The following is a 24154-nucleotide window of genomic DNA, read 5'->3' as shown; positions in this document are numbered from 1 at the left end:
TAAAATTGAGCTATTGGCATTTAATTGCTTCTATCAGCAGCTTAGATGTCCAAATTGCCTAAATTACATACTCAATCAGAAACAGATTTAATAAGAGATGGTAAAATGTCCAGCTATGTTCTTTAACATCCATTTTATGACTTAGCAGCTGCTAACTTGCTTGGATTGACAAGCACACTAATGCATATAAAGCGAGATGAAGGTGTCGTATCCTTCAACAAAGACATCTCTTTGTATTTTTAACAAGGTCGGTCTGAATAAATGTGGAGTCATCATATCACTGTATGGATTTCCCTTGTGTTAAAATTGGAATGCTATAGGATCAACATACTGTCAGATATTTTCACTTCATGCTTTGACTTTCCATGCTCTGTTCATACCAACACTTTGAAGCCTATCAAACTGTACCTCCTCTGGGCAAACTGCACCAGCAGGGGAGCTGCTGGAATTTTGTCATTGACTTTAATGGGTGCGAGACCAACCCCCAGCCAACTTTCCTCCTTTCTCAATAGAGTACACTGCACTCTGTGAATACTCAGTAAATAGCAGCATAAAATATTCACTTTGAAAAGAAAGCAAAAGCCCTTCTACAGAACAAACAAATATAATGAAATGGGCTTTCCTGGCATCTGAAAATCCTTGCCTGACCTTGAGCAAGGTAACTGCTTGGCTAAGCAAAACATATTAACAAATCTATCCTGCTGCAGCTGGGAAATCAGATACAGCAGGCTAGTTTTTGTGATAATGAGCCAAGGGCAACTGCAGATAGCTAACAACAATAACCTAGGACCCTTGGATCCAGCAAAGCTGGCCTGGCCACAGATCAGTGTGTGCTTTAAGTTCTTTCCACATTCCCCAAGTCCTGGAGACAACGACGGGCATTTGCCAGTGGTGGGAGAAGAACTTCACAGGGCAACGTTGAGTTTATTGACTTTGAGTGAAACTGTCACTTTATATTCAGGAAAGCCTAGGAAGCAATTAAAATCCACTAGGAAGTCAGTAAGCTGAAACAATAAGGGGCCTCCAGTCTAAACAAAAGCACACAGGAAACGGATGGAGGAGTTCACAGCATGAACCAGAGGGGTTTTCAGTCTGTTCTGATGAAAAAACAAAAGAGCTTTTTGGTTTGAAATTTGAAGAGCAGGCTTGGAACTGCGAGGAAAAAAAAAAATCTTATTGTTTCTTCTTTTTTTGTCCAAGGAATGAAACTCTCTACATCCTTAAAATGTGAACTGAAATGCATCAAATAACTAGCAGATTATCCAAGACTATAAATCTGCCAGAATTCTAGACTTGAAAAGGTGATGAAGACATTGCATTCTCTTGCTGGTTGATACTGCAGATGCCTGCAGAGGGCTCTGATGTGGTCAGGCCATTCAGGGCTGGGCTCTGCCAGTGGAAGGGATATGGCAGTAACAAGTCTTATTCAAGGAGTCAAGGGACTTTCTAGAAGGTACTAATTTCTGCAATCTGACTGCTGTCTACCCGAGAAACTTGACAAACATTAGTCTGGCAGAATATGTGCTAATCAGAAAAAAGGAGCACTTATTTCAGAATAACAGTATCCATGGGGAAGCTACTCTGGAGTAATTTTTTCCACAGTAGCTATTCTGATTAATTTTTTTCCTTGTCAACAAGCCATTAGATGCAGGAACTGAGTTGACCTGATTCTCTCATTTAGGTAAGAAATAAAAGTGAAAAGTCACAGAAATATCACAATATGAAGATTATTAGGAAAGAAATTTCTTAGGAAAGAAATAGCTGTAAAAATAACAATTAACTACTTTGCTCTCTCTAATAGAGTCCTCATTTTTCTCTGCTTCAGTCAAGAGCTTACATGCCTGACTACAAGCACAGTGCATTCAGGCTGTACACAAAAAGAAACCAAGTACAGGGAAAGCAGTTTTCCATCTTCCAGTCAGACTCAATTTTCATCTTTTCTTTGCAGTTTACTTGTCAGCAGAGTGACTGCCTTATAAACTCTTCCAGGTTCTGCTAATGGAGTTATTTTGGTTTGAATTACTTGCACCTGGTTTCATTTTCCCTCTCCAGCCTCCCAGGGATACAAGAGGGTGGGTTTCCCATTAGTAGGGTGTGAAGTCCCAGAAGCATAACAAGCATAATTGTGAGAATGGTGTGTGTTCTAACAGCACCATCAACCTATGAAGTCTGGATTAGGCAGGACCAGTTTACGGCCTTAGGAGCAAAGGCTACAAAATCATTAGAGGAAGAAATTGCTACCGAAAATATCAATGTTAATGTAAGGGAACAGTCTTCTAGGCTACAGACTATTGTTCATGGCTTTTCTCTCTCTCATGCTGTATTTTTTTTATAATATTTTTATGGATCAGATGACAATTTATTTTAATCTCCCCACTCAACCATGCAGAGTGAAAGAGAAAACAGATGTGAGGCTCAGAGAAGATGCTCCATAGGCAGTGAAGCAGGAGGTGCAGAAACACCAGCTCTTCTGTGGACTCTTAAGACCCCATATTTTGCTCAGGCCACTGTGTGTACGTACTTTAGAACCATTAACTAGAACTGTCTGAATAATGAAACTTCTAGCTTTTTTCCCAAGCAATTAAACAAAATTTAGAAGAGAAATCAACTTGGATAAAACTGAAAAATATTTTTCACACTTTATGCTAAAGTAAAAGAATAAAGCACCTTTTTGGGGCAAACAGAAAACTATTAAGCTAAAATAAAATCTTTGATTCACTTTAGGCTCATTTAAGACTTTGGTTTTAAGTTAGACAATTTAAAAGAAAAAATTTCAAACCTAAAACGCCAAAAGAAACTCCTGTAATTCAGCATGATACCCATCAAAATGAACCAGTAAAACAAACCAGTACAGAATCACAGGCTACATATGGAGGCAGTTTGTGACAATGCAAATCATATTACTAAGTGCATGCGAGGACATTTTTAACAAGCCAATTCTATTTCAAATGAAACTTTTAATCCAGGAGAATAACCCACAAAAACCAAATAAATCTTGTTTATAAACTATATAATCAAATTCATTCACTTGAAATTCTGCAAATACATTAGTCAGTTCTCAGCCAATGGTCACAATTTTAGTTAAATTTTCATATCAGAAACCAACTATTAAAAAGCTCACTGTGTTAATAAACCAGCAGGATTTCTTTTAAATCTCAGGAGACAACAGTCAGGACTATGAACAAACTACTACAAACAGCAAAAACTGTAATTCATACAGCAGGGGATCCTGTACACTGAAGTTTTTACTGTCAATTACACCAAAGTGCATCACAGCATAGGTGCAGACTAAGATGTATAACAGGGGTATAAATGATTTTGGTTTGCTATTAGCATTTTTTTATTTATTTTATGTAAAACACAGGCACCTTAAAGGTGCACTACAAAGAGTCTGGGATTATGGTTTCACATCTTCCAGGTACCTTGTTTTGTATGTGAGGGATAATGATGAACTAAGTGAATTACACAATTAAAATATTTTTAATATTACTGCTAAAATAGAATTCACAAAGATTGACTTGAGGATAAAAAGCACTTCATAGCACACTTAAATAATTTAAACAACCTCAAAGAGAAGGCAGAGCATGCCAAAATAAGTTGCTCTGTTTTCAGTCATACCAGTCCTATCTGCATTGCAATAGATCACAGAATTAGGACAAGATTTTCCTATTTCTTTGCTGAGGAATAGATTTTTTCAGGAAGCTTTCTATAAGGAATGATATTAATATTTATTGTGTCAGGAGTTTGCTTTAATGGAATCACAGAATGTTTTCCATGAAAAAATATATTTTCTTGCTCACACATTTTTATATGTTTTTCTTATTCCATATGATGGAAAGAATCTCACAAGCGTTGTGAAATTACCTCCTCAGCTATGTTTCTACTGCAGTCATGGAAGGCTCAGGTTGTGCTTGGTAGAGCACATTCTCTAATGTAAACATTGTGCAGCAATCTCTCTTCTACAGAGATGATCACCTTCAGCAGCCAGAAGAATTGGCAATGGAGCTGTGGCTACGGACCCACCTCTCCACTGGTTACTTTCCAGAAATATATCTCTGTACTTTCCATGTTTGGGCAACTGCTGTACAGTGAACGCATTTTGTATGTTTTGTATTTGAGCTTTCCATGCACTGCGTGATATCCACGTTAAATCCTCAGTAAAATAAAATAAAGCAACAGTTGGAAAAGAAAAAGGCATTTTGTCAGCTGTAAGTTAATTGCAAGAACGCAGAACAAGTCACATATTTCATGCCTGATACGAACTACGTCATCTACTTTTCCAATCCCAGCATCTCTGTTCTGCTCATCTACCCTTGAATCACTTGCAATTCATGACTACAAATTTGGGAATATCACTGCTGAAAATAGATCTGTGTTCACAATTAGTAAAACTGTCTAGATACAATTTCAGGAACACCCAAGGACAGTAAAGAGGCACTGCATGGGGACACTGGTAAGGGAAGCAAAGAACAAAGTGGTTCTAATTCCGGAGTGGTGGCTTCCCCAGCTCACCAGTGCAGCAAGCAATAACTTGCACTGCGGCCTCTTTTCTATTAAACAACTGAGACACTTTATTAACTGGCTATGAAAATGACAAATTCAATCAGACTCTACCTCCCATGTTGCTGATGTTAGTTATTTTAATAAACCATCCACTATCATTAGGTTCTGGCAAGCAAAACATAAATAGTTCGCAATAAAACTTCGAATTGCTATTCTTCTGCTTAAAAGTTCATTAAATGAGCAAAGTTCTCACCCTTTCAAGCTTTTGTCTCACATGGAGAAGATACTACTGAAGTTAACTACGAGGTTAATGTAAACTAATAAGTTTGATGGTAATGTCAGACCCAGAATATTACAAAAAGTGGTGTAGATGCTTATATTGTGCATGCACACACGTCTGCAGACATGCTCACAAACACACAGACTAATAATATAATTGCTCAGTGACATGAGAATCAAATCCATCTCTAAGCAATACACTGTACTTAGTTTTGGGCACCACAATATAAGAAAGATATAAAGCTATTATAAAACATGCAAAGGACAGCTATGAAGATGGTGAAAGGCCTAGAGGGGAAAACATTTGAGGAGCATCTGAGGTCACTTGTCTTGTTCAGCCTGGAGAACTGGAGACTGAGGGGAGAACTCATCACAGTCTACAGCTTCCTCATGAGGGGCTGTGGAGGGACAGGCACTGGCCTCTTCCTTCTGGTGACCAGAGACAGGACCCGAGGGAATGGCCTGAAGTTGTGTCAGGGGAGGGTTAGGCTGGATATTAGGAAAAGGCTCTTCACCCAGAGGGTGGTTGGGTAAGGGAACTAAGGAAAGTGGTCACAGCACCAAGTCTGATGGAGTTCAGTAGTGTTTGACAACACTCTCAGGAACATGGTGCAGTTTTTGGGGCTGTCCTGTGCAGGGTCAGGAGTTGGACTTTAATGATTCTTGTGGGTCCCTTCTAACTCAGGATATTCTATAATTCTATGAATACCAATGAGCTTCATTTCACTGCTGCAGAGAAACCCAGAGCTGTGTGTGTGTGCCAGTGACTCCCACTCCCTCTGTGCTGATCCCAGTGAGCACCAGTGACTGAGCTGTGAGATCTATGTCCAGAGCATTTTCACTAAAAGTAAAAAATGGGATTGAAGTTCCTCCTTGCAGTAAGCAGATTTTTTCCTCTGAACTCCTATTCAGTACAACCTAAAAAACTAAACACTGTGACTCTCAACATTTGAAGGATTTGCACTTTTCAGTACACTCACATGATCAATTGTTCAATACTAGTGTTGTTTGTGGAAAAAAAATCCACAGGCGTCTCCAACTCATGTTTACTTGTTTTCTTTTACAGATTTCAAATGTGCATTAAACATTGCCTGTGCTGACTTGTTTCACCACAGGCTCAGTTCAGTCTAATTAGGGTTGCCAGGAATCCAAGCAAAAGGAATCAAAGAGTAACTTCAGAAGAGACTAAGCAGGAGCAGCAGCAACTGTCATGAGTATCTAATGCTTATTCATATGCATTAATTCAAATTGCCCAAATTTTAACCATAATACATAGCAGGCAGCAGAAAGCGAGGCTGTTCACCGGGAATACTGGTGTCTGTATCAGGAAACCCAGCAGGGTGCCTGTGGAAAGGCTGTGAGTGTTTTATCCAGTGAGTACCAGTGGTGTTTGGCCTTCCACACATAGGACAACACAAATATATCAGGTTTTCAGAAACTGTAAGTATCCCTGGGGAATCCTTGCTGCTCAGCAACAATGAAAACCATTCCCATCAGTATTATTTATATTGAGTAATAATAGCATATTACTTATATATGGACTCAATATCTCTATGATGGATAGGTTATTAAAATGCCAATGGATGGGTCAGAAATACATCAATATTTTAGCAGCACTGGTTATCAGCCCAAGGCTATGCTGAGTCATATATTTCCTTGCGCTTGGAAAAGCTTGGAGAAAGCTACAATAACTGTCTGAAGTGACTGAAGGGATATTTGGAAGAGAATTCAAAGCTAGTAGTAAATAGTATTTTCCTTAAAAACAAACGGGAAAGATTGATTCATGAAAGAAAAACAATAAAAAGAGATGCAGGTAAATTTAAAAGAGAGATCCATATCAAAGTCATTAATGGGAGTGACAGGCTGCAACTTTCAGCTGCAGACGAAGACCTACATGTGCAGCAGCAGGGTAAATACATGTCCAAAGAACAGGAAAATTGTGGCTTGGTAGAGTGAGGGGTGACCCATGAGTGGGAGCTCAGTGTCTTGTGTGTCCCCATGTTGTAGCAGCCTCCTGTGCCCAGGATGAAAGTACCAGCTCTGCAGAGCTTTCAAGCAATCTTCTGGAGCTACTGAAGCTTCCAGTGAGTCTTAATTAATGGCAGGACAGGAGAAAATGACCTGCTCAGATGAGCTGAATGATCATCTTATAAACTGTCATGACAGAGAAAGAATAAGAAATGGGGAATAATGTGATGGTGTGATGCTGTGAGAAGCCACGGCGAGACAAAGGCCCCACTGCAAAGGACATCTGCTTGACTTCTCGGCATTTTCTAATGGACATCACACTGCTAACAGACTGCAGATGCACTCCACGAGAGCAAGTGCAAACCATGCTGTCGTGCATCTGTTATAATGCTAAGACCTTTCCAATGATATTTGTAGTGATATTTGAACAGGTAAACATGCCCTTAAGTCTGTGAGGAGGGAAGAGCTAACAGAGAGTTATGAGCTGGAATGGGAAAGGCAGTTTTGGTACAGCCAGGGTACAAGTGCAGCGAATCCTAATGGGGCTCTAAAAGAAATTGTGCTCTCCCTGCTCAGGAGAATAGTTCCACACGTGTTTTATCTCACCACCACAAGGAACTGCACTGATGGGAACTCGGTGCTTCAGTGGCTGCAGGACCAGGATGCCTGTGAATATACTTGTGGCTTTTCTTTATACTAATATGTCGTTCCTTAAAAAATGAATTATAGGCTTCCCCCCTCCCAAAGCTTTTGTGCTCTTAATACAGGCCAAAGAACAACACTAACACTTCCTCATGCCAAATAAATGACATTATTCAATCCTTACAGTTGAGACTAACCTAGTTCTTTTCTACCATGTATTTGAATGTAGTTTTAAACGTCAATTTAATTTAATTTAAATTTCAGTTTTTCAGTCCCTGAAAGTACCATATAATAAATCAACTGAAAACTACACAAAATTATGCCTCTGCCTAAGTCCTAAAATTAGAGTTTGTTTGACATAATAATTGTTCACATTTACTACAGCTTTGTTCTTTGGGGGTAACTTCCTCCTAACAAACTTGAAACACAATAGGACTCCTGAGGACTGTGATATAAATGTTTGATTTAAACACAAGTGGAAGGATTAAGATTTTTCTAGGTGAGAATTCTGTGATTTGGAATATACAAAGGCACTAAGTTATGTCTAGAGCATGATCTCTTGGGCTTTGTATCACTGACTGAGTATGATCACATCTTAATGGCTTAGGAAGTTACTACCTGTCGGCTGTGTTTCTGTAACTCAACTGAGTGCTTGCTCTTCACTCACCACAACTGCAGGCAGAAATGCTAATAGCTTCTATATCCTTATGAACCTAATCCAGTTATGGAGCTTGATGAATGGAAACTCATTAGGTCACCATAATATTCTCACAGTCTAAGGCTCAACCTCCAGCAAACAGGACTTAACAGGTAATGTCATGTCTCCTTCCTAATTTCTGTTTTTACTGCTGTGTTGGTATGCAAATCCTAAAACACTAGGAATCCACTTTTGATTTCATATTAATCTAACACTGGTATAACTTCAATGACTTTAGGGGAATTTTTCTAATTTATACCTATGCCAAATCAAGTCCTGTGAACTTCATATATATAAAGAGAAGTGGTTATAATATGTAGATATAATTTTCTTTTCTTATACAAAATTGATTGTGAAGGAAACTTAATTACATTTAGCCCATCTGTAGTAGTCAGATTAATTAAATATTTCTCTCTGCACTTATCTCTAATTGTAATGTCAACAGAGCTGTCCTAGTCCATGTTATGTTGCCATTAAAAAGGAAAAAGAAAATTGCTTTTAAAACCTGCAGTGAAATGATGTTAAGTGTCTGCCTTAAACTGACAAATTCAAGGAGATTTAGAGTTAAAACTGCCAACTCTTCCAATAACTCACCGTTATTGCAGAATATAAAGCACCCAAAATCACAATACAGGGCAGTTTATACAGAGCCAGTTCACAGAGTGTATCAGAAAATGCTTTACATACATTACAGGCTAAACAGGGTTTTAGTGGACAGATTTAAGAGTGAGTCAGTGGCTTGGCCAGCAGGGGAGGGCACTGACAGATGGGAAAGCACAGGGGGGCAGCGATGCCAGCTGTGGGACCTTGTGTGAAAGGGATGCAGACCAGTGTAGGAGAGCAGAGACACTGGGCAGAGAGACGATTGTTGGACCTCTTGGAAATAAGGTGGAAAAGGAAGGATAAGAGAGGAATAAGGCAATTTTGAATGGGGTTCAGAAATAAGGAAACCTTTGCCAAAGGACAGCAGGGTCTTAGAGGCCACAGGATACAAAATCAGAAGGTCCCAAAATATATCTGTAAATGTGGAATCATCACTGAGTCAGAATGTTTCTATTGAGGTCCCACAGTGACCTCAGTTCTTGGACCTACATCAAGCTTAATTTATCAATGACCTAGAAAAAAACCAGACAATCATTAGACCAAGATTTGGCCCTACAGTTGAGCATGAGATCTCACCCAGGACATGGATATGGTCTAAGTGTGACACAATTAGGTAATATATATTTCAGTGCATCTCATGTACAATCTAAGGAAAAAAATGTAACTGTGCTTGGGGCAGATCATAGAATCATAGAATGGTTTGTATTGGAAGGCACCTTAAAGATCATCTTGTTCCAACCTCCTGTCATGGGCAGGGACACCTTCCACTAGACCCAGTTTCTCAAAGCCTGTCCAACATGGCCTTGAATTCACTATCTGAATGAGAGAGAGGGTTTTTTTGTTTTGGATATCTGTTGGCTGTCTTCTCTGAAAGAGATGACAGAGTTATGAGGAAGAGTGGAAAGAAGATGGAAGAAATTACTTGTTACACTTTTGTTTTGTTTTACTTTTTATAAGAAAAAATCAAGTACTGGGATGGTAGATATGGCATACAGATACTTTCTGCCTTGAGTAGCATCTAGCACAAGGATCTGTTCCCTCACTGTGCTGCTTCAGATGAAGTCAGTGGAATAACTGTCTTGAGCACATAGACAAACATCGACATTTTGTGATAAAAAAGAAAACATACATCAAAACCATAGATTCAAATGGCAGTCAAGGACGTGACAAATAAACAGAGACACATGAATTATGTATCATACCTCCATCATTGTCCAGGTTATCTCCACACACCATTTCCATGACAATGTTACATCCTGAGCCACTCCAGCCCACTTGACAAACACAGTGCCATCCATTCTGATCAAGAGTGCATCTCCCATTTCCATAACAGAGACCTGGGCAACCATCTAAAAAAGAAAATGTAAAAAAAGAAGCCTTCATGAAGGAATTTTCTTCTCCTATTTTACAGTTGAAATTACTCATTAACATTCCTACTTCTAGTATTATACTTGCTGCCTTCAAATGATCACAGCTGCCTTGCAAGCCATTTAAATTTTTGGCCAAAGATGGAAAAATCCCCAACCTGGTCTTTCCCTTTGCTTGCCCAAAAGTAATTTCTCAGTGAGGAATGAGGATTTTTTTAGTGTGTAATATTTTGTGCGCAGCAAAAGAAGTGAGTAAAGTTATAAGTTATAAAGTTACAAAGTCTGCTGTGTCCATCTCTTTCGCCGCTTATTGAAAAATAAGCTGTAGTTCACAAAGGAAATCATATACATAATCAAGATTTATATCAAAGATACACATGGGCAATATCGTCTAAATGACAAACTGGCATTTGTGGACATAATCCTACACATTGCAGGGAGTGGAGGTGACCTTTTTATTCTGTTCATAAATACTCATCTGACTGAGAAAAAGCCAATTTGATTTATGCTACAACACAACTCTTTCCACAGAAGGCAATTGAGGGAGCACTGCCTTCCAATGTCCCATTTCACTTTCTTCCATTATAGCTGATTCTAAAATGGCTTTTTAGAATCAGCACCACGTGGCCTTTAGTGGTGTTGATCCTAGATCAAAACTGACACAGGGGCTGTAGCATCCTCTGGATTATATACTTGCAAGCTTTGAATCAATAGTGATTTGGACATTCACAGCTAGATTTCTTGCCTATAAGAGTGAGAGAGGAAACGATCTTTTGGATGTGTACGCTCATGTCCATCTGCTCACATAGGGTAGTGCCAGCTCAGACATTTGTCAGATCCTCTCCATGTCACACATGGAGCCAAAGGACAATGGATAAAGCTTGGCAATAAGCTTGACAGAGCAAGTGGCATCACTTCTGAGAGGGCTCCTTTTTGCCAGCATGGACATACAGGATCTGAAAGCCCTTCTGCACATGATACTGAACGTCAACACGCAAGTGTTATCTGAGAGAATTTTTTTTTGAGGAAGAAAGAAGCCTCAGTCTGCAATTGTGTTTGAGTGCCCCAAGATGCTCCAAATGGACTTTGGAGGAGCCAATCCGAGCCTGGTCTGTCAGGGTGTGACTTACAGCCCCACAGACAGCACGTATCCTGGCCACTTTACACGAGATACATAATCTCTCTCTTTCTCACCCTCATCACAGTTTATCAATCACATGTGCAAACAGGGGGATTGGAGAGTCTGACCTTCTTTCTCAGAAGGGCTGGAGATGGACAGGACCATTTTCTCACGCTGGAATTCTGGAAGATGTTACTCTCAAACAGCATGAAGTTGGCAACCACCAAATATACTACAAAAGCCAATTATTTGCCTCTTTTGGGAAGTTGGGTGAAAGGGCATTACTCTTCTGGGTAATGAGGATGTTTTTTCACTTTGAATCTCTGTCCTGCTGAGTTAATTAATTTCTTGGCCATGATTATATTTTGCTGCTGTGTGTGGTTATCCTCTAAGCATATAATCAAATGAACGCCTACCTGCTTTTATTATTATCTAATTCTGAAGAAATAAAATAAGAAACACAAGATAAGCAGCCAGGTCTTTCTGAAATAATGATTAGTTTTATATTTCAGCTACCAGCTTTTTTGGAAGGAGCTCTGCACAGTGTGGCTCAGGCTGAGGAACTGCTGTCAGACTCAGGGATGGGACTTGTGCTGACATGAATAAGCAGGACCAGTGGCAAGGCATGGGAATCAAATGAACAGCACCAGAGACAAAACAACAGAAAATTTAACTCTTGTATCAAATGTTTTGAAGAGAAATAGATCACATCTGGCACAGACAGTCTAAAAAAAGACTACTTCTCTATCAAGAGAAACTTACTTCAAGCATCGATGACCAAAAAAAAAAGAAATTTTTGTTCTAATGGGAGACAGTATCAACACAAGCTTTTTGAGCAAGTCCTCAGCTTTGGCATTACTTTGGGATGGTAAGCAAGAACAAAAAATGGATTTGCCTAACACAGCACATCAGATGGCCACGTAAAACATGCTTACATTGCTACAATTTTGCAAATGAGTTGAGCACATTATTTGCTAAAAACTGCATTTTCTGCTGTTAATCTCTGTCTTTATGTGTGTGTGTATATATATATCTCTATATATATCTCCATAAACAAATGTGTTATCTATTCTGGGAACTTAGCAGTACAGAAGCTCAAAAGGGATAACACAAAATGCTCCAATACTTTTGTATATTTTCATTATTTTTTTTGCAATGCTGATATGAAAAACTTACCTTGAACAGCATCTAAGTAGTGAGCTTAAAAAAGAAAAGAACAAAACTGAGATGGATTGAACTTCTGTACCCAAATGAAAATACAGACACCATTTGCTTATGGCTTGTCACCCGTGGGATAGATGTAAAATGTCTCCCTCTTCCTGCAGGCAGATCTATTCCTGCTGCTGTGACCAAAATACATTGATTTTGTGATCGTTCTCCATTTGATGACAAGCATGCAGAGGGGCTGGGGATACACCTGGCACTGCCTACAATGTGAAGAGTAAATCTATTTATCTTTTTAAGTATATCAGTCCTTCTGTGGACTTGCTGTAAACAATCTTTAGAAAATTAGGCTGTTCCTTCTTCTCAAACCTAATTCTTGACTTATCAAATCTGATTAAATAAATTCTAGAGCCAGGCAATTATCTTAAAACAATCAAGATAAACATTCTAGATTTTCCAAGAAACAAAACACGAGAGCTTACATTGCTTATCTCTGAAAAGTAGACACTGCACTATTATAAACAATTAAAACACTTATGAATAATCTTGCTTTGGGACATTTTAGGGAGAAACACTATTAGACTTTCAAAAACCTGTTGTTTTTCATTTAAAATATAACTATTGCATTTATGTAGTAGACCAATAACTTCTAAAAAGATATGAAAGCTTTACCTTATTAGGAATATTGTTAGAAGTCAGCTCTAGAAAAAACACCGTTAGTAGTAAGTAGAATATGTAAATTCTCAGACAGAAAGGCAAGAGATTTGATGCAAGAATTACTTAAGGCAAATAATAGCTTCGTCCCCTCACACCTTCTATTTCTTAAACACTTTTCCCTTCTGACTTCAAAGTTCATACATGAACATGTTAGGACATTTATCTTTCCTTTGTGTGGGTTTTTTAGAAAACTTAATTAATCTCTATTATTTCCTCTATACAGAAAGCTGTGCCAAGCTGCTATTCTGTGGGACAAGCAGGGTGCAGAGGCACCTTTTTACACCCGGCTGGACTCTGGGTCTCTGTTTTTCCAAATAGATTTCAAACAGAATGATGGCTATGGCAGATCTGTGTGCTATGGCAGATCTGTGTAGAACTGAGTAGGATATGTATTTTATTTCTTGGGGTACCAAACCCCCTTACCAATGGTGCAGTGGTCCCCTTCCCATCCAGGGCTGCACTCGCACTTCCCGTCCTTGCACTGCCCGTGCTCAGCACAGTGAGAGTGGCAGGTCCGTTCTTCACAGGTTGGTCCCACCCAGCCCTCTTCACACTGGCATATCCCCCTGGAACAGACACCGTGACTGCCACAGTCCAGGGTACACAGCTCTGCAGAGAACAAAACCACACCACGTGAAACATCAGTGTCATAGTGCAAATAGACTTTGCATCAAGACTAAGTCCCTTCTGTACTAGTATCACTCATCTATTGGATCAAATATGGGATTTCATCACCCAGGACAGACCTTATGCAATCTGGCTGCCTCCTTCTTTAGCAGTTACTTCCCAGACTATTTATTTGTTTGGAGTAGGGACTGCAAATGCTGTTTTTGCAAACAGTAGAGTAATAGGTCTAAAGCAGACAAACAATGACACGAAAAAGTCCATATCTTTTGACTGATTTCTGCTGAGACTCAATTCTGAAACCGAAGTAAAGGATAAAGTGGCACATAAAATACATACAAGCAAATCACTTTTTGAGATGTTCAGATGTTTGTAGTGATGACAAAGTGGCCTTCACTTACAGTACAGAGAGCCACCAGGAAGGTAACAGAGAGCAAGAGGTAAGGCAAGCACCCCTCTCTGATGGCAGCATACAATATTACATGACTTGGATCTCCCTAGTTCTAAAATGCTTTTCAAGGATTCCAACTTTTCCTCCCTGACTTATGTGAGTCAACTGCTAAGAAACCAGGAAAGCTGTTTCAAGACAGGAGTACCTCCACCATTGCCCTCAAAAGAATTTCTCTACCTGGGTACTGTAGAACAGCCCTGATTGTGAAGTGGTATGGAAGTCCTGAATTGTTTCAATACATCACCATATGCCAATTGCAATTCTACTTTCACTTAGACTAAAGTCGTTCTGTGAAAAGAATGGCTTCATTATAGAAAGGTTCCTTGTAGTTTGAATTTATTTAGAATAATTAGAGTAAAGAGACAGAATTTGCTTGTTATCCTGCAATTAACCTACTACAGAAATGTCTCCTCCCTCTTCCTCTTGGAAAGGAGCTGATAGCACTTCAAGTGTAAGCCAAATATTCGTGTCTGCTCTGATTTCAAATGTCAGTGCTACATATTTAGTTGTGGCAAGATTTTTCCCTTGACAGATCTTAAACAATGATTGTTTAGATCTTGGAACTATTGTATATAAACATTCTTAAAAGAATTTGTAGTGACAAATGCTGTCACTTATATACCAAGAAAAGTTTTTAAAGTTTAAATTGAAATCTTATAAATTCCAATCATTTTAAGACAAAGAAACAAGCAGCACAGAAATGGAACAGCACAGTGACATCGCAGGTGGGCTGGGCTCTGTCCTGAGTTAGGAGTTTAGCCCTTATTTTCATTAATAGCCAGGTTGATGGCACAGGGTGCAATCAAAAGGATCAGTGAGTGACAAACTGCAAGAGCATGGTCGAACTCAAAATCAGAAGTAGAAGCAGAAGGCATGGTAAAGAACCTCAGACAAAACTCAATAAAAGCAACTGTGAAGTACTGTCCTTGGGAAGTCAAAATCAGCTACATAAAAATAATTAAATTTACTATTCAGACAGGGACTTGTGTTATACTGGAGTATGAGAGAAAAATAATTATCTGATGATATGATTCTATCCTGTAAAAGAATACGTAAGACAAGGAAAGAGACTGCTCTGTTATATTCAAATAAAAAACTGTGCTGAGGCTGGGGCCTTATCTCTTAGAAAGCCCTGATTGCTGCCTGCTGATCATGTATTAATCTAATGCTTCACGCCTTGGACTGCCTGTCTGCTGGTACTGGGAAGGATTTCTTTCTCCTTTGATGCATAATTTGTCTTAGCTTTTTTGTTTTGTTACTTGTTTGCTCATTGGAAACCTTGGAGATGTCTCAGAGGACGATGGAGGAACTTGCTCTGTTATTCCATTGGTACTAAAGTTGTCCAAATACTTGCTCCTGTGATCAAGAAGTAAACTGATCCCACCAGATCACAAAATAATCATCTCCAGGCCAGGCTGGCAGAGGACCACCGATATTATTTTAACATATCTTTACAGCTTGGGGCATGGGCTAACTCCTGAGAATTAAATCTAACAAATTACCTGCTACTTCAAGGATTTAGGCTGCTAGAGGGATGCCTTTGATCTCTCCTGATCTCCCTCTAGTTCATTATAATTATTGCTTTTGATATTTTACTTTAAGTGGCAAAGATTGTTAAGAGGATATTAAGAAATATTCTGTAGTTTACAATATGTCGAGCTAAGTGGAGCTGATGGGTTTTTTTACCCTCCTGGATTGAGTGCCTACTGTATGGATTTTTGTAATTGTGGGGCTGGTTTCATTCAATTGATCCCAAAAGTTCAGTGACGATTGTAGGCATCGTTATACAGAAGTAGCAATGGCTGAAGTGGAGAAACAAAACAACACATAGAGCCTGTGACCCTGTCAGCAGCTCTAGCAGCTCCTACCACTTCCCTGTCTGTAAAAAGACCTAAGAACCAGCTGTGGAAAACCTTGAACACATTCCCACACATGGCATGGATGGCTGCCTCACCCGTCTGTCTACCCCACAGAATCTAATCATGACAAACTCATCGTGCAAACAAACAGAAGAAATAACAGCATGGAGCTGAAGGCTGTGTAGGCACATCCCTACCATAGGGACATAGATAGATCTTGCACATGTTCCCCTTTTAAAACCACAAAGTTAAACAGACCTTAAAATGTTTTAAAGTTTTCCAGTGTTTTCCCCATGTTTCACACAAGGAATAAAATATTTAAACATTATTTAAGCTCCGAATTTTTAATGAAGTGGAGATACAGGATTTTCTCTCTCGTAAAAAATATCCTAGGTCAGCCTGTACACAGTCTTCACTCATAAAGCTCCTTTTTTTTGTTTTATTTTCCCACATAAGATTGTACACAGATAAACAAATTTTACTTTATTTTTCTACCTATTGGAATATGGTGGCTGCATCTATCCATCTATCTTGGAAAGACAACACAGCAACACAAGTCCTGGACCCCAAACTGGCTTTGTGTGACAGGAAATGTTAGGTTAGTTGTTCTGCACTGAGGTATTCAGTTTTCACACCTCATTTCTGACAGCAAGTCTGGGCACAGTAACTGTGAGTCAGACCTGTTCCAGCACAGGAATACTGAAATGACTTTACCTAGCTTTTGTCTTTCCTTCTAGTAATGCATTTTTTCCCCAAAATATTGAAGCTAAGTGTTCTTTAATGCAATTCAAACCCAATTTTGTGAGCGCCAGATGAAATGAAACCTGGTTTCTTAGTCTGGATCAGACACTTTCCTCAGCTCCCCTTCTTGCCCTGTAGCTCAGCCAACTCAGACTTTATCATCACTGAGGCCAACCTTGAGACTTACATTCTTTTTGGTGATTTCATACAAGGCTTCAGAAATGCTGTTTACCATGATAATGAATTCTTCTACCACGCAAATCCAAGATTCTCCACAGACTTCTCATGCAAAGAAAGGGAAATCAAGCCTAACGTCATCCTATTAATGCTGTGGTAGAACATGCAGCTTTAATCCACAGCTAATTCAAACAACGAAGATCAAAAAAAGAGTTATTAGTTCAGGTTGTCCTGTTTTTAAATGCAAAACTGTTTCTTAGCTCCTGTAGATAAACAAGGCCAGAAATATCAGCAGAGCAGGGAGCCACATTAGCATTTGTGTTTGTATTGAGGGATGGGGTTTCTCCAGCAGACCAGCCAAACTGAGATACTGAGTGGTCAAGGATCAATTGCAGTGTAAAATTACACAGTAACTTTAACTAGGCAAATAGCCTCAGGTAAAGCTGATGTGGTAAAAATTCAGACAGCGGTGAAGTTGGACAGCAAGTCAGATAAGATGCAACTGTTCAGCTCACTGGAGCATCTTCCTCCTTCCAAACCAATTGGTGCTACAGCACCCCAAAATGCAGCAGGACCAGCACAGAAGGGAAAGGGCTTTGAGCTGTGGGTCAGTGCAGCAGCCAAGACAGCCAAAGATGTCTCCTCTGATTGAAACAACTATTCCACTCCTTCTCCTCTCCATCCATCTCCCGGCTCTGTGATCCCTGTCTGGAGCTCAGCATCTGAAACTGTTGAGCTGGTTCAGATCATGAAACTGTCACATAATTATTCAGTTTATTTTCCTGGGTTAATAGCTGACAGCTTGCTGAGCTAAATCAGCCCAAGGAGGGATCAAAGAAGCAACACAGGCAAGGCAAGGGAGGAGATGCAGATCACAGCCTAGACCGGGACTGTTGTGCTGAGGAGCCACAAGCTGTGCCATCATCTGACTGCAAAGGACAAGAGCGAGGGGAAGGTGACTTATGTAAGGTAACAAGGGAGGCAGGTGACAGGTACACTTTGGATTAGTCAACTTAGGGATATTATATCACAAACCTTTAGTTATTCTGTTCCATTAATTGTCAATCATTCTCACAACATACAGTGCCACACTCCCAATTCCTGAAGTTCCTCAACTGTGCTGGTGTTACAAAAAGGCTTACAAAAATCTATCTCTTCTCTCCCATGTCATGGCTTTGTGGGATATACACCTGCTCAGCTTGCCAGCCTGAGCTCTAGGCAGACCTTGTGGAGCGAGGTGGGTTGCAGGCTGGTCTGTGGCTAGGAGACCAGCTCTTCAGTAGCTGTGAATTTTCATGGCTCCCACCAAACCAACAGTCACCCTAACTCACAGTAATCCATGGCCCTGCATCAGTTTTTGTACCTGTACACTTTGAAATCAAACCAAGGTTCTCTAAATGTAGGGCTGGAAAGTTAATTTTCTTTCTGAAACAAGCTCAGCCATGCAGAGTCACTGCAAGCCCCGTGCTGGCAGAGTGCCGGGAGCTGGCCTCAGCCGACCCCAGCTTCTCTCAGACTTTCATCAAACACAGTTTTCATCAAATCTAAAATTCAGAGTCCTTGGACTTACACCAATTAATGAATAAGAGACTTAAAAAATATTCAAATCAGTCTGGAATTTTTACCGACATGTCCTTAATTCTGAATGCTCGCTAATTTCTTAGAAGGTAAATGTGAGCTGTGAGGCATTATTTGTACATAATCTGAGAAGGAGACAAATAATTGATCATTCCTGAGCTAATCTAAAAAGCATTAAAAATTCACTCCACACTCTTCATTTTAATTACCTAAGTCAACAATGAGTTCTTTCAAATGTGTTTTATAATAAGTTCCTACTTATGTGATATGAAAAGGGAAATTAAAGCTAAATATTTTATAATTTGTAATGATAAGGAAAGATTTTAATGTTAATTCAACATGTTTCAGAAATAACTCTTAGAAAATCATGCTAAGAATACAAAACTATATGTAAACAAAAGTGGCCAAATACTATGAAACATTCATTATACTTTTCTTCAGTGGTGAGTCTTATTCTACAGTCTAAACTTTGAGTATCATATTAATAATTTTGCTATCCATTTTTTAATAAGTGGTTTTCCATAAAGATTAGAAATTAATCTACCCTGACTTTCACCCAATAAGCTTAACTGCTAGAGGCAGCAAAAAAGTCACCTATCTAGACCTAATAAAGAAAGTTTTTTCAATTTAAATATACATTGCATTTAATAAGCTTGCATGATAATTTCAACAATGTTCCTGAGCTTTTTCAAATTACCTTCCTGCTGTGTCCTGGAGACAACTCTGTTCTAGCTTTCATTTTCAGCAACTGACTTTATTAATATAATTTTTTACACCACAAAAAAATTTGAAAAATTTAAAGTTTTAGAGTTTCAAAAGCACTTGAGCTATTTTTTTTCTGTAAAACCTAATGGAAATTTGTTCCCCTTAGAGAAGGTTATCTAAGAGTGCACTGTAGAGGCTTAATGCAGACATCAAGTTTTACATATCTGTTCTAGAAGAGATTTTTTTTTATGGTACAGCTTATATTATTTTCCCAACTTACATAAACTTCTTTGGCAATCTGGATGCTATAACTGCATCTAATGTTGGCTTCTCCAACAGTGTCACAGTATGTTAGTTAGGTGTGCAATTTTTTACATTCTTAGCTAAACACAGCTATGTCAATAAAGCACCCCTGGAAGTGTCCAAGGTCAGGTTGGGTGGAGCTTGGAGCATCCTGGTCTCATGGAAGGTGTCCCTGCCCATGGTGGGGGGAAGTGGGGGTTTGGAACTGGGTGATATTTAAGGTTTCTTCAAGCTTGGGGCAGTTTTTTTAGAGGCAACACAGCAGTATTACATGGGTTATGCCAGTATTCAGTGGCACCTGCTCTTCAAGCCTGAGATGGAAATTAAAGGGACGTGGAAGTGTCTTCAAAACATTAATGCTGAAGTCTTTCTCTGTCAGCTGCCAGGTTTTGTGAACGTGTTCTCTTTTGCAAAGAGAAATCAGGCTCCAGAGGCAGCAGTGGTGCATTCCCCACCTCTTCCCTATTCTTCACGCCACCAAGGAACACACGGCAGGAGCATGCCATAGAACTTTATGTGAAATTTAGTACAATCAAAAATAAATCAATATCATAGATCATCACCAAATGACTGACCTATTTTAACATAAATTTGTAGAGACTAGAGCTGCAAAGGACTTCACAGGATCATCTATTCTTGTTTGAAATTAAATCATACCTGGCATCCCTTACAAGCTCCCAGCAACAGAGAACCTCTGACAGGACGAGGCAATCCATACCACTAGCAGACTCTCTTCACAGACAAATATTCTCTCAATCTAAATTTCTCTTTCTGCAATACTCCTTATCCTTCTCTTCATGCACTGCACACTAACATCTGACACTGAAATATATTAGAGGACACCTCACAATGCCCCAACAACAATGTGTTATAGCTGGGTGAATAAATTCGAAGCAACTCTTTCTGCAAAACTACTGCATTGAATTTATTCTCATATATACCTCCAAAATAATTTCCACAGTCATTTCCAAAGATTCTGCTCTTGCCCAAAGTAGGACATGGTGGCCCATCCCAACAGAAGACACAAAGAGTGAGATTCACCTCACCCGAATTGAAACATTTGTGTCTCAAATACTTTTCTGTTACAGTCTGTTATCAGACTAGAATGCTTAAATTTATTCAGCTATTGATATTTATCCTTTCTGACACTGTCACAAAGCAAGACTGTAGCATATAAAGCTATGTTTAGCCAAAGAGGAATTACTTTGGAAAAATACCTAAAGAGAAAACAAGTCCTATTCTAAACTGTATTTGCCCTCATTTCTGGCTCTGAACGATGTTAGAGAGGCTCATAACATATTCCAGCTATTTACAGTTTTCCATGCATTACACAATGTCCACACATGGCCATTCCTTAGCTCCCTTAAATATCATTCTTTTCTTGTGTCTTCTTGATGTCTTCTGCTACTCAAATTCGTCTTAAGTACCCCCTTTCCCTCATGATTACGTGACTGGTAACCCACTTCTATTTTCTCTTCATTGGTTTTGCTATAAAATGAATTAGTGATTCCAGCAAATAAGCTTCTGGGTGGTCTCACTGGCATTTGAAAACCAGTACAGCTGAAATCACTCCAACTGAGCAAAGGACTGGTCCTGGTACTCCTCATGTTTTGCCCTGCATTATCCCAGGAGCTGTTCTACTGGGAGGCAACGAGGCACTTCAAGAGGTTGGATCTTCCTCAGGGAGACAAGAATTGCAGAAAAGTACTACTGAACAGTCAATATCTTCAGAATATAAATGGGGAAATATAAACTTCACACAGCCCTGGCTATTATTTGGGACAATTCAGACACAGTTACCGCACAACTTCTCCAAAACTTCCCCATTTGCCAAACATTATTTAATTTTAAACCTTCCTACTGTAAGCTCTATGTAGAAAACCTTTCTCATTTGTTGCTTCACAGATATCTAACTACCTTTCTTATCTTCTTACCACAGGCCACAACATATAAAATAAAACCACTGGAACTAAAATGCCATATCCTCACTGTTTGTTACTCAGAACACTTCATCATCCATATAGTCGTGGTTTTAATTGCTTTCTGGAAATAATCCTACCATCACCTCACTGAACATATTTCTGATGCATTAGATACTCCATAAATAACTCTTCTGCCGTCTAGTAGGAAGGTTGCCATTAGCACTATTGTGTATCACAAAATATATGAATGCAATTGCATTTTAAAAAAGCCCTCTAAGGTAGTGTCTGGTAATGCTACATCTATTTAAAAGTATCTTTTCCAAACTGGAAGCCTCAATTTGCTTGAAAATTTATTTGTGTACAAAAGTAATCAGTGGACAAACAGAAAGGTCTAAAGGGCAAATACAACAGAGGCTGGGGAAATGACAGAGAAACTTTTTCCCCTTCTTAGATCTTTTTTCACCCAGCTTTATTTTTCATCTGATGAAGATTTTCTCCCTGATACAAATCCAATTTGTATATATAGAAAAACTCACCCTATATTGATTTCACTGTGGTTCAAAATGGTATTTTTACTGTACAAAAATTTAATCAATACGGCCTAAAGAAGCTGGACTGGTAATGGTAAACATACTAACACATATTTCATTTCAGGCATCCAAAGCTCTGAAAATTGATACCACTGAAAAGGATTCCTCATTTGCCACAGGGAATATCCCTGTTTACCCAGCCATAGCACTGGTGTAAAGCAGAATACAATTATGCTGGGCTTGCCACACAAGAGACTTCAGCTGCAGAAACTGTCTCTTTCTTAGAGATGATACAGGTTGGCAGGTTGGACAAAGCCAGTGTGGCAATGTTTAAAATAAATGAGCAGAAGTGTAACCTAATAGCAAGGAAGATTAGACTGACACAAGGGTGAGAAGAACCACACAGTATTCTGACCAGGACATTTTTTAAATACCATTGCCCAAGTAAATATGGAGTTTCCTTGTCAAATTTGGTCCTGTTTTATAATTTGTCTCCATTATTTGATTTCAAGTTGTAGTTGTTGCAAAGCAGTGAGATTTCAGTCGTCACTGGAGATTTATACTCTGACTAACAAGCTCTGAAATCCCACGCAACACCCTGAGAACCACAAAAGGAAATGCTGTGCAACATCTGCCTTGTTTGATATTTTATTTGATCAGGAGACTGGTATGAAAGCAGTCCAGAACAATCTGATGTGAGCAGTAATGAGTGAGATGAAAGCAATGCCTTTGTGCTCACTCACAGAGGGGAAAATGCAATCCACAGTTGCTTGGACTGAAAAGAGAGTTGTGGAGGAAAAATGGGAAGCCTGTTGAGTAAGTGACAGACCACATGGAATTGGGGAAGGCATGAGGCCTGTGATAACAATGAGAAACATGGAGAACAACCAAATGGCTTTGTAGGGAAGCAGGAAAGAGGCTAAGAGATGGCTCAGTAGGTACACTTAATAAAGCCGTGTCACAGGTACAGCCTGAACTAATACAGCATCAAAAGGAAACAAAGATTTTGAGACACCTATTTTCAGCAAAAGTTCACCAGGTTGCCTGAGGGGATCAGGATGTGTCTTTATATAAGCACTAAATCTTTTGTGATATACAGAACTAACTATTGTTAACACTGACTCGGGTTCTGCTCAGAGCATAGTTTTCCACAATTATTTAATTACTAAGTTTGATTAGTAATTTTCAGTAAAGAGGTAAAGATTTATTTAATTCATTGGATTACAGGATGACCTTTGGATATGGGCCCACTCACAAAAATTGTGCTGGTAAGTGCTTACCTCCCCCAGGTCTGTACTCTGAATGTTAGATGTGCCTGCTGACTTCAATAATGAAGATGCATTTTAGTTATCCTATTTCCAAAGAGCACAAAATGCTGAAAAGGTGGGCATTGGCACTTTTTCTCAACATATGACACAAATACCTATTCAGATTCACCTGTGTAAAAACAATAGCAGCACACAAGTGCAAAGATGCCCAAATCGGACACAGAACTGGCACTCGGAGGGAAAGGGGATAGTGACCTGCAGAATCTACATCTATACACCAGGGCTGGATGCTTTTAAAAGAATGTACTTCTATTTTTATATTTTTTTTTCCACTGAAAAGCCAGACTACACGCAGAGATGGAAACCTGTTCAGCCTGAAGAAGAGAAGGCTTCAGGGTGACCAAATTCTGGCCCTCTAGTACCTGAAGGGAAGAAAGATGAAGAGGGACTTTGGACAAGGGCATGTACTGATAGGACAAAGGGGAAAGGCTTCAAACTGAAAGAGAGTAGGTTTAGACTAGATATTATGAAGACATTCTTCCCTGTGAGGGTGGTGAGGCACTGGTACAGGTTGCCCAGAGAAGCTGTGGCTGCCCCATCCCTGGAAAGGTCCAAGGCCGGGTTGGATGGGGCTCAGAGCAACCTGGTCTCGTGGAACGTGTCCGTGTCCACAGCAGGGGAATGAATTGGAACTAGATGATCTCTAAGGTCCCTTCAAACCCAAGCCATTCTATGATTCTATGAAACAGCAGATCAACTAAAATAAGCCTTAGGGACTCTGTGTTCCCAACAACCAATTTGTATTACAGGAAAGACTACTGTGAGAAATCAAAAGTCATTATCAGCTTCTAAGTAAAATCTCAGGTTCACAAGCAAAAGCAAAAGCAGATGAAGAAGCTGGCCTTCCTTCCTCCCTTTTTAGCACAAATAAACAGT

General features: G+C 39.4%; 1 protein-coding gene across 6 annotated transcripts in view; it reads right to left on the bottom strand.

The window, feature by feature from the left end:
• Positions 1-24154, bottom strand: part of TENM1 (teneurin transmembrane protein 1) — a 511156-nt gene that overhangs the window by 85539 nt on the left and 401463 nt on the right. For 5 of the 6 annotated variants that reach the window (XM_027687147.1, XM_027687148.1, XM_027687146.1 and 2 more), the window contains 3 exons: positions 13484-13669; positions 12356-12379; positions 9895-10041 (listed from right to left, as the gene is read on the bottom strand). In XM_027687147.1, the coding sequence (XP_027542948.1) occupies positions 9895-10041; positions 12356-12379; positions 13484-13669 (357 nt within the window). The remainder of the gene's footprint in view (positions 1-9894; positions 10042-12355; positions 12380-13483; positions 13670-24154) is intronic. The other variant, XM_027687150.1, reaches the window with a different exon arrangement.

Source organism: Neopelma chrysocephalum, unplaced genomic scaffold (assembly GCF_003984885.1).
Source record: "Neopelma chrysocephalum unplaced genomic scaffold, ASM398488v2 Primary Assembly neopelma1_73b, whole genome shotgun sequence".
Lineage (NCBI taxonomy): Eukaryota > Metazoa > Chordata > Aves > Passeriformes > Pipridae > Neopelma > Neopelma chrysocephalum.
Note: the sequence above shows the minus strand (reverse complement) of the source record. Positions and strands in the feature narration are given on the sequence as shown.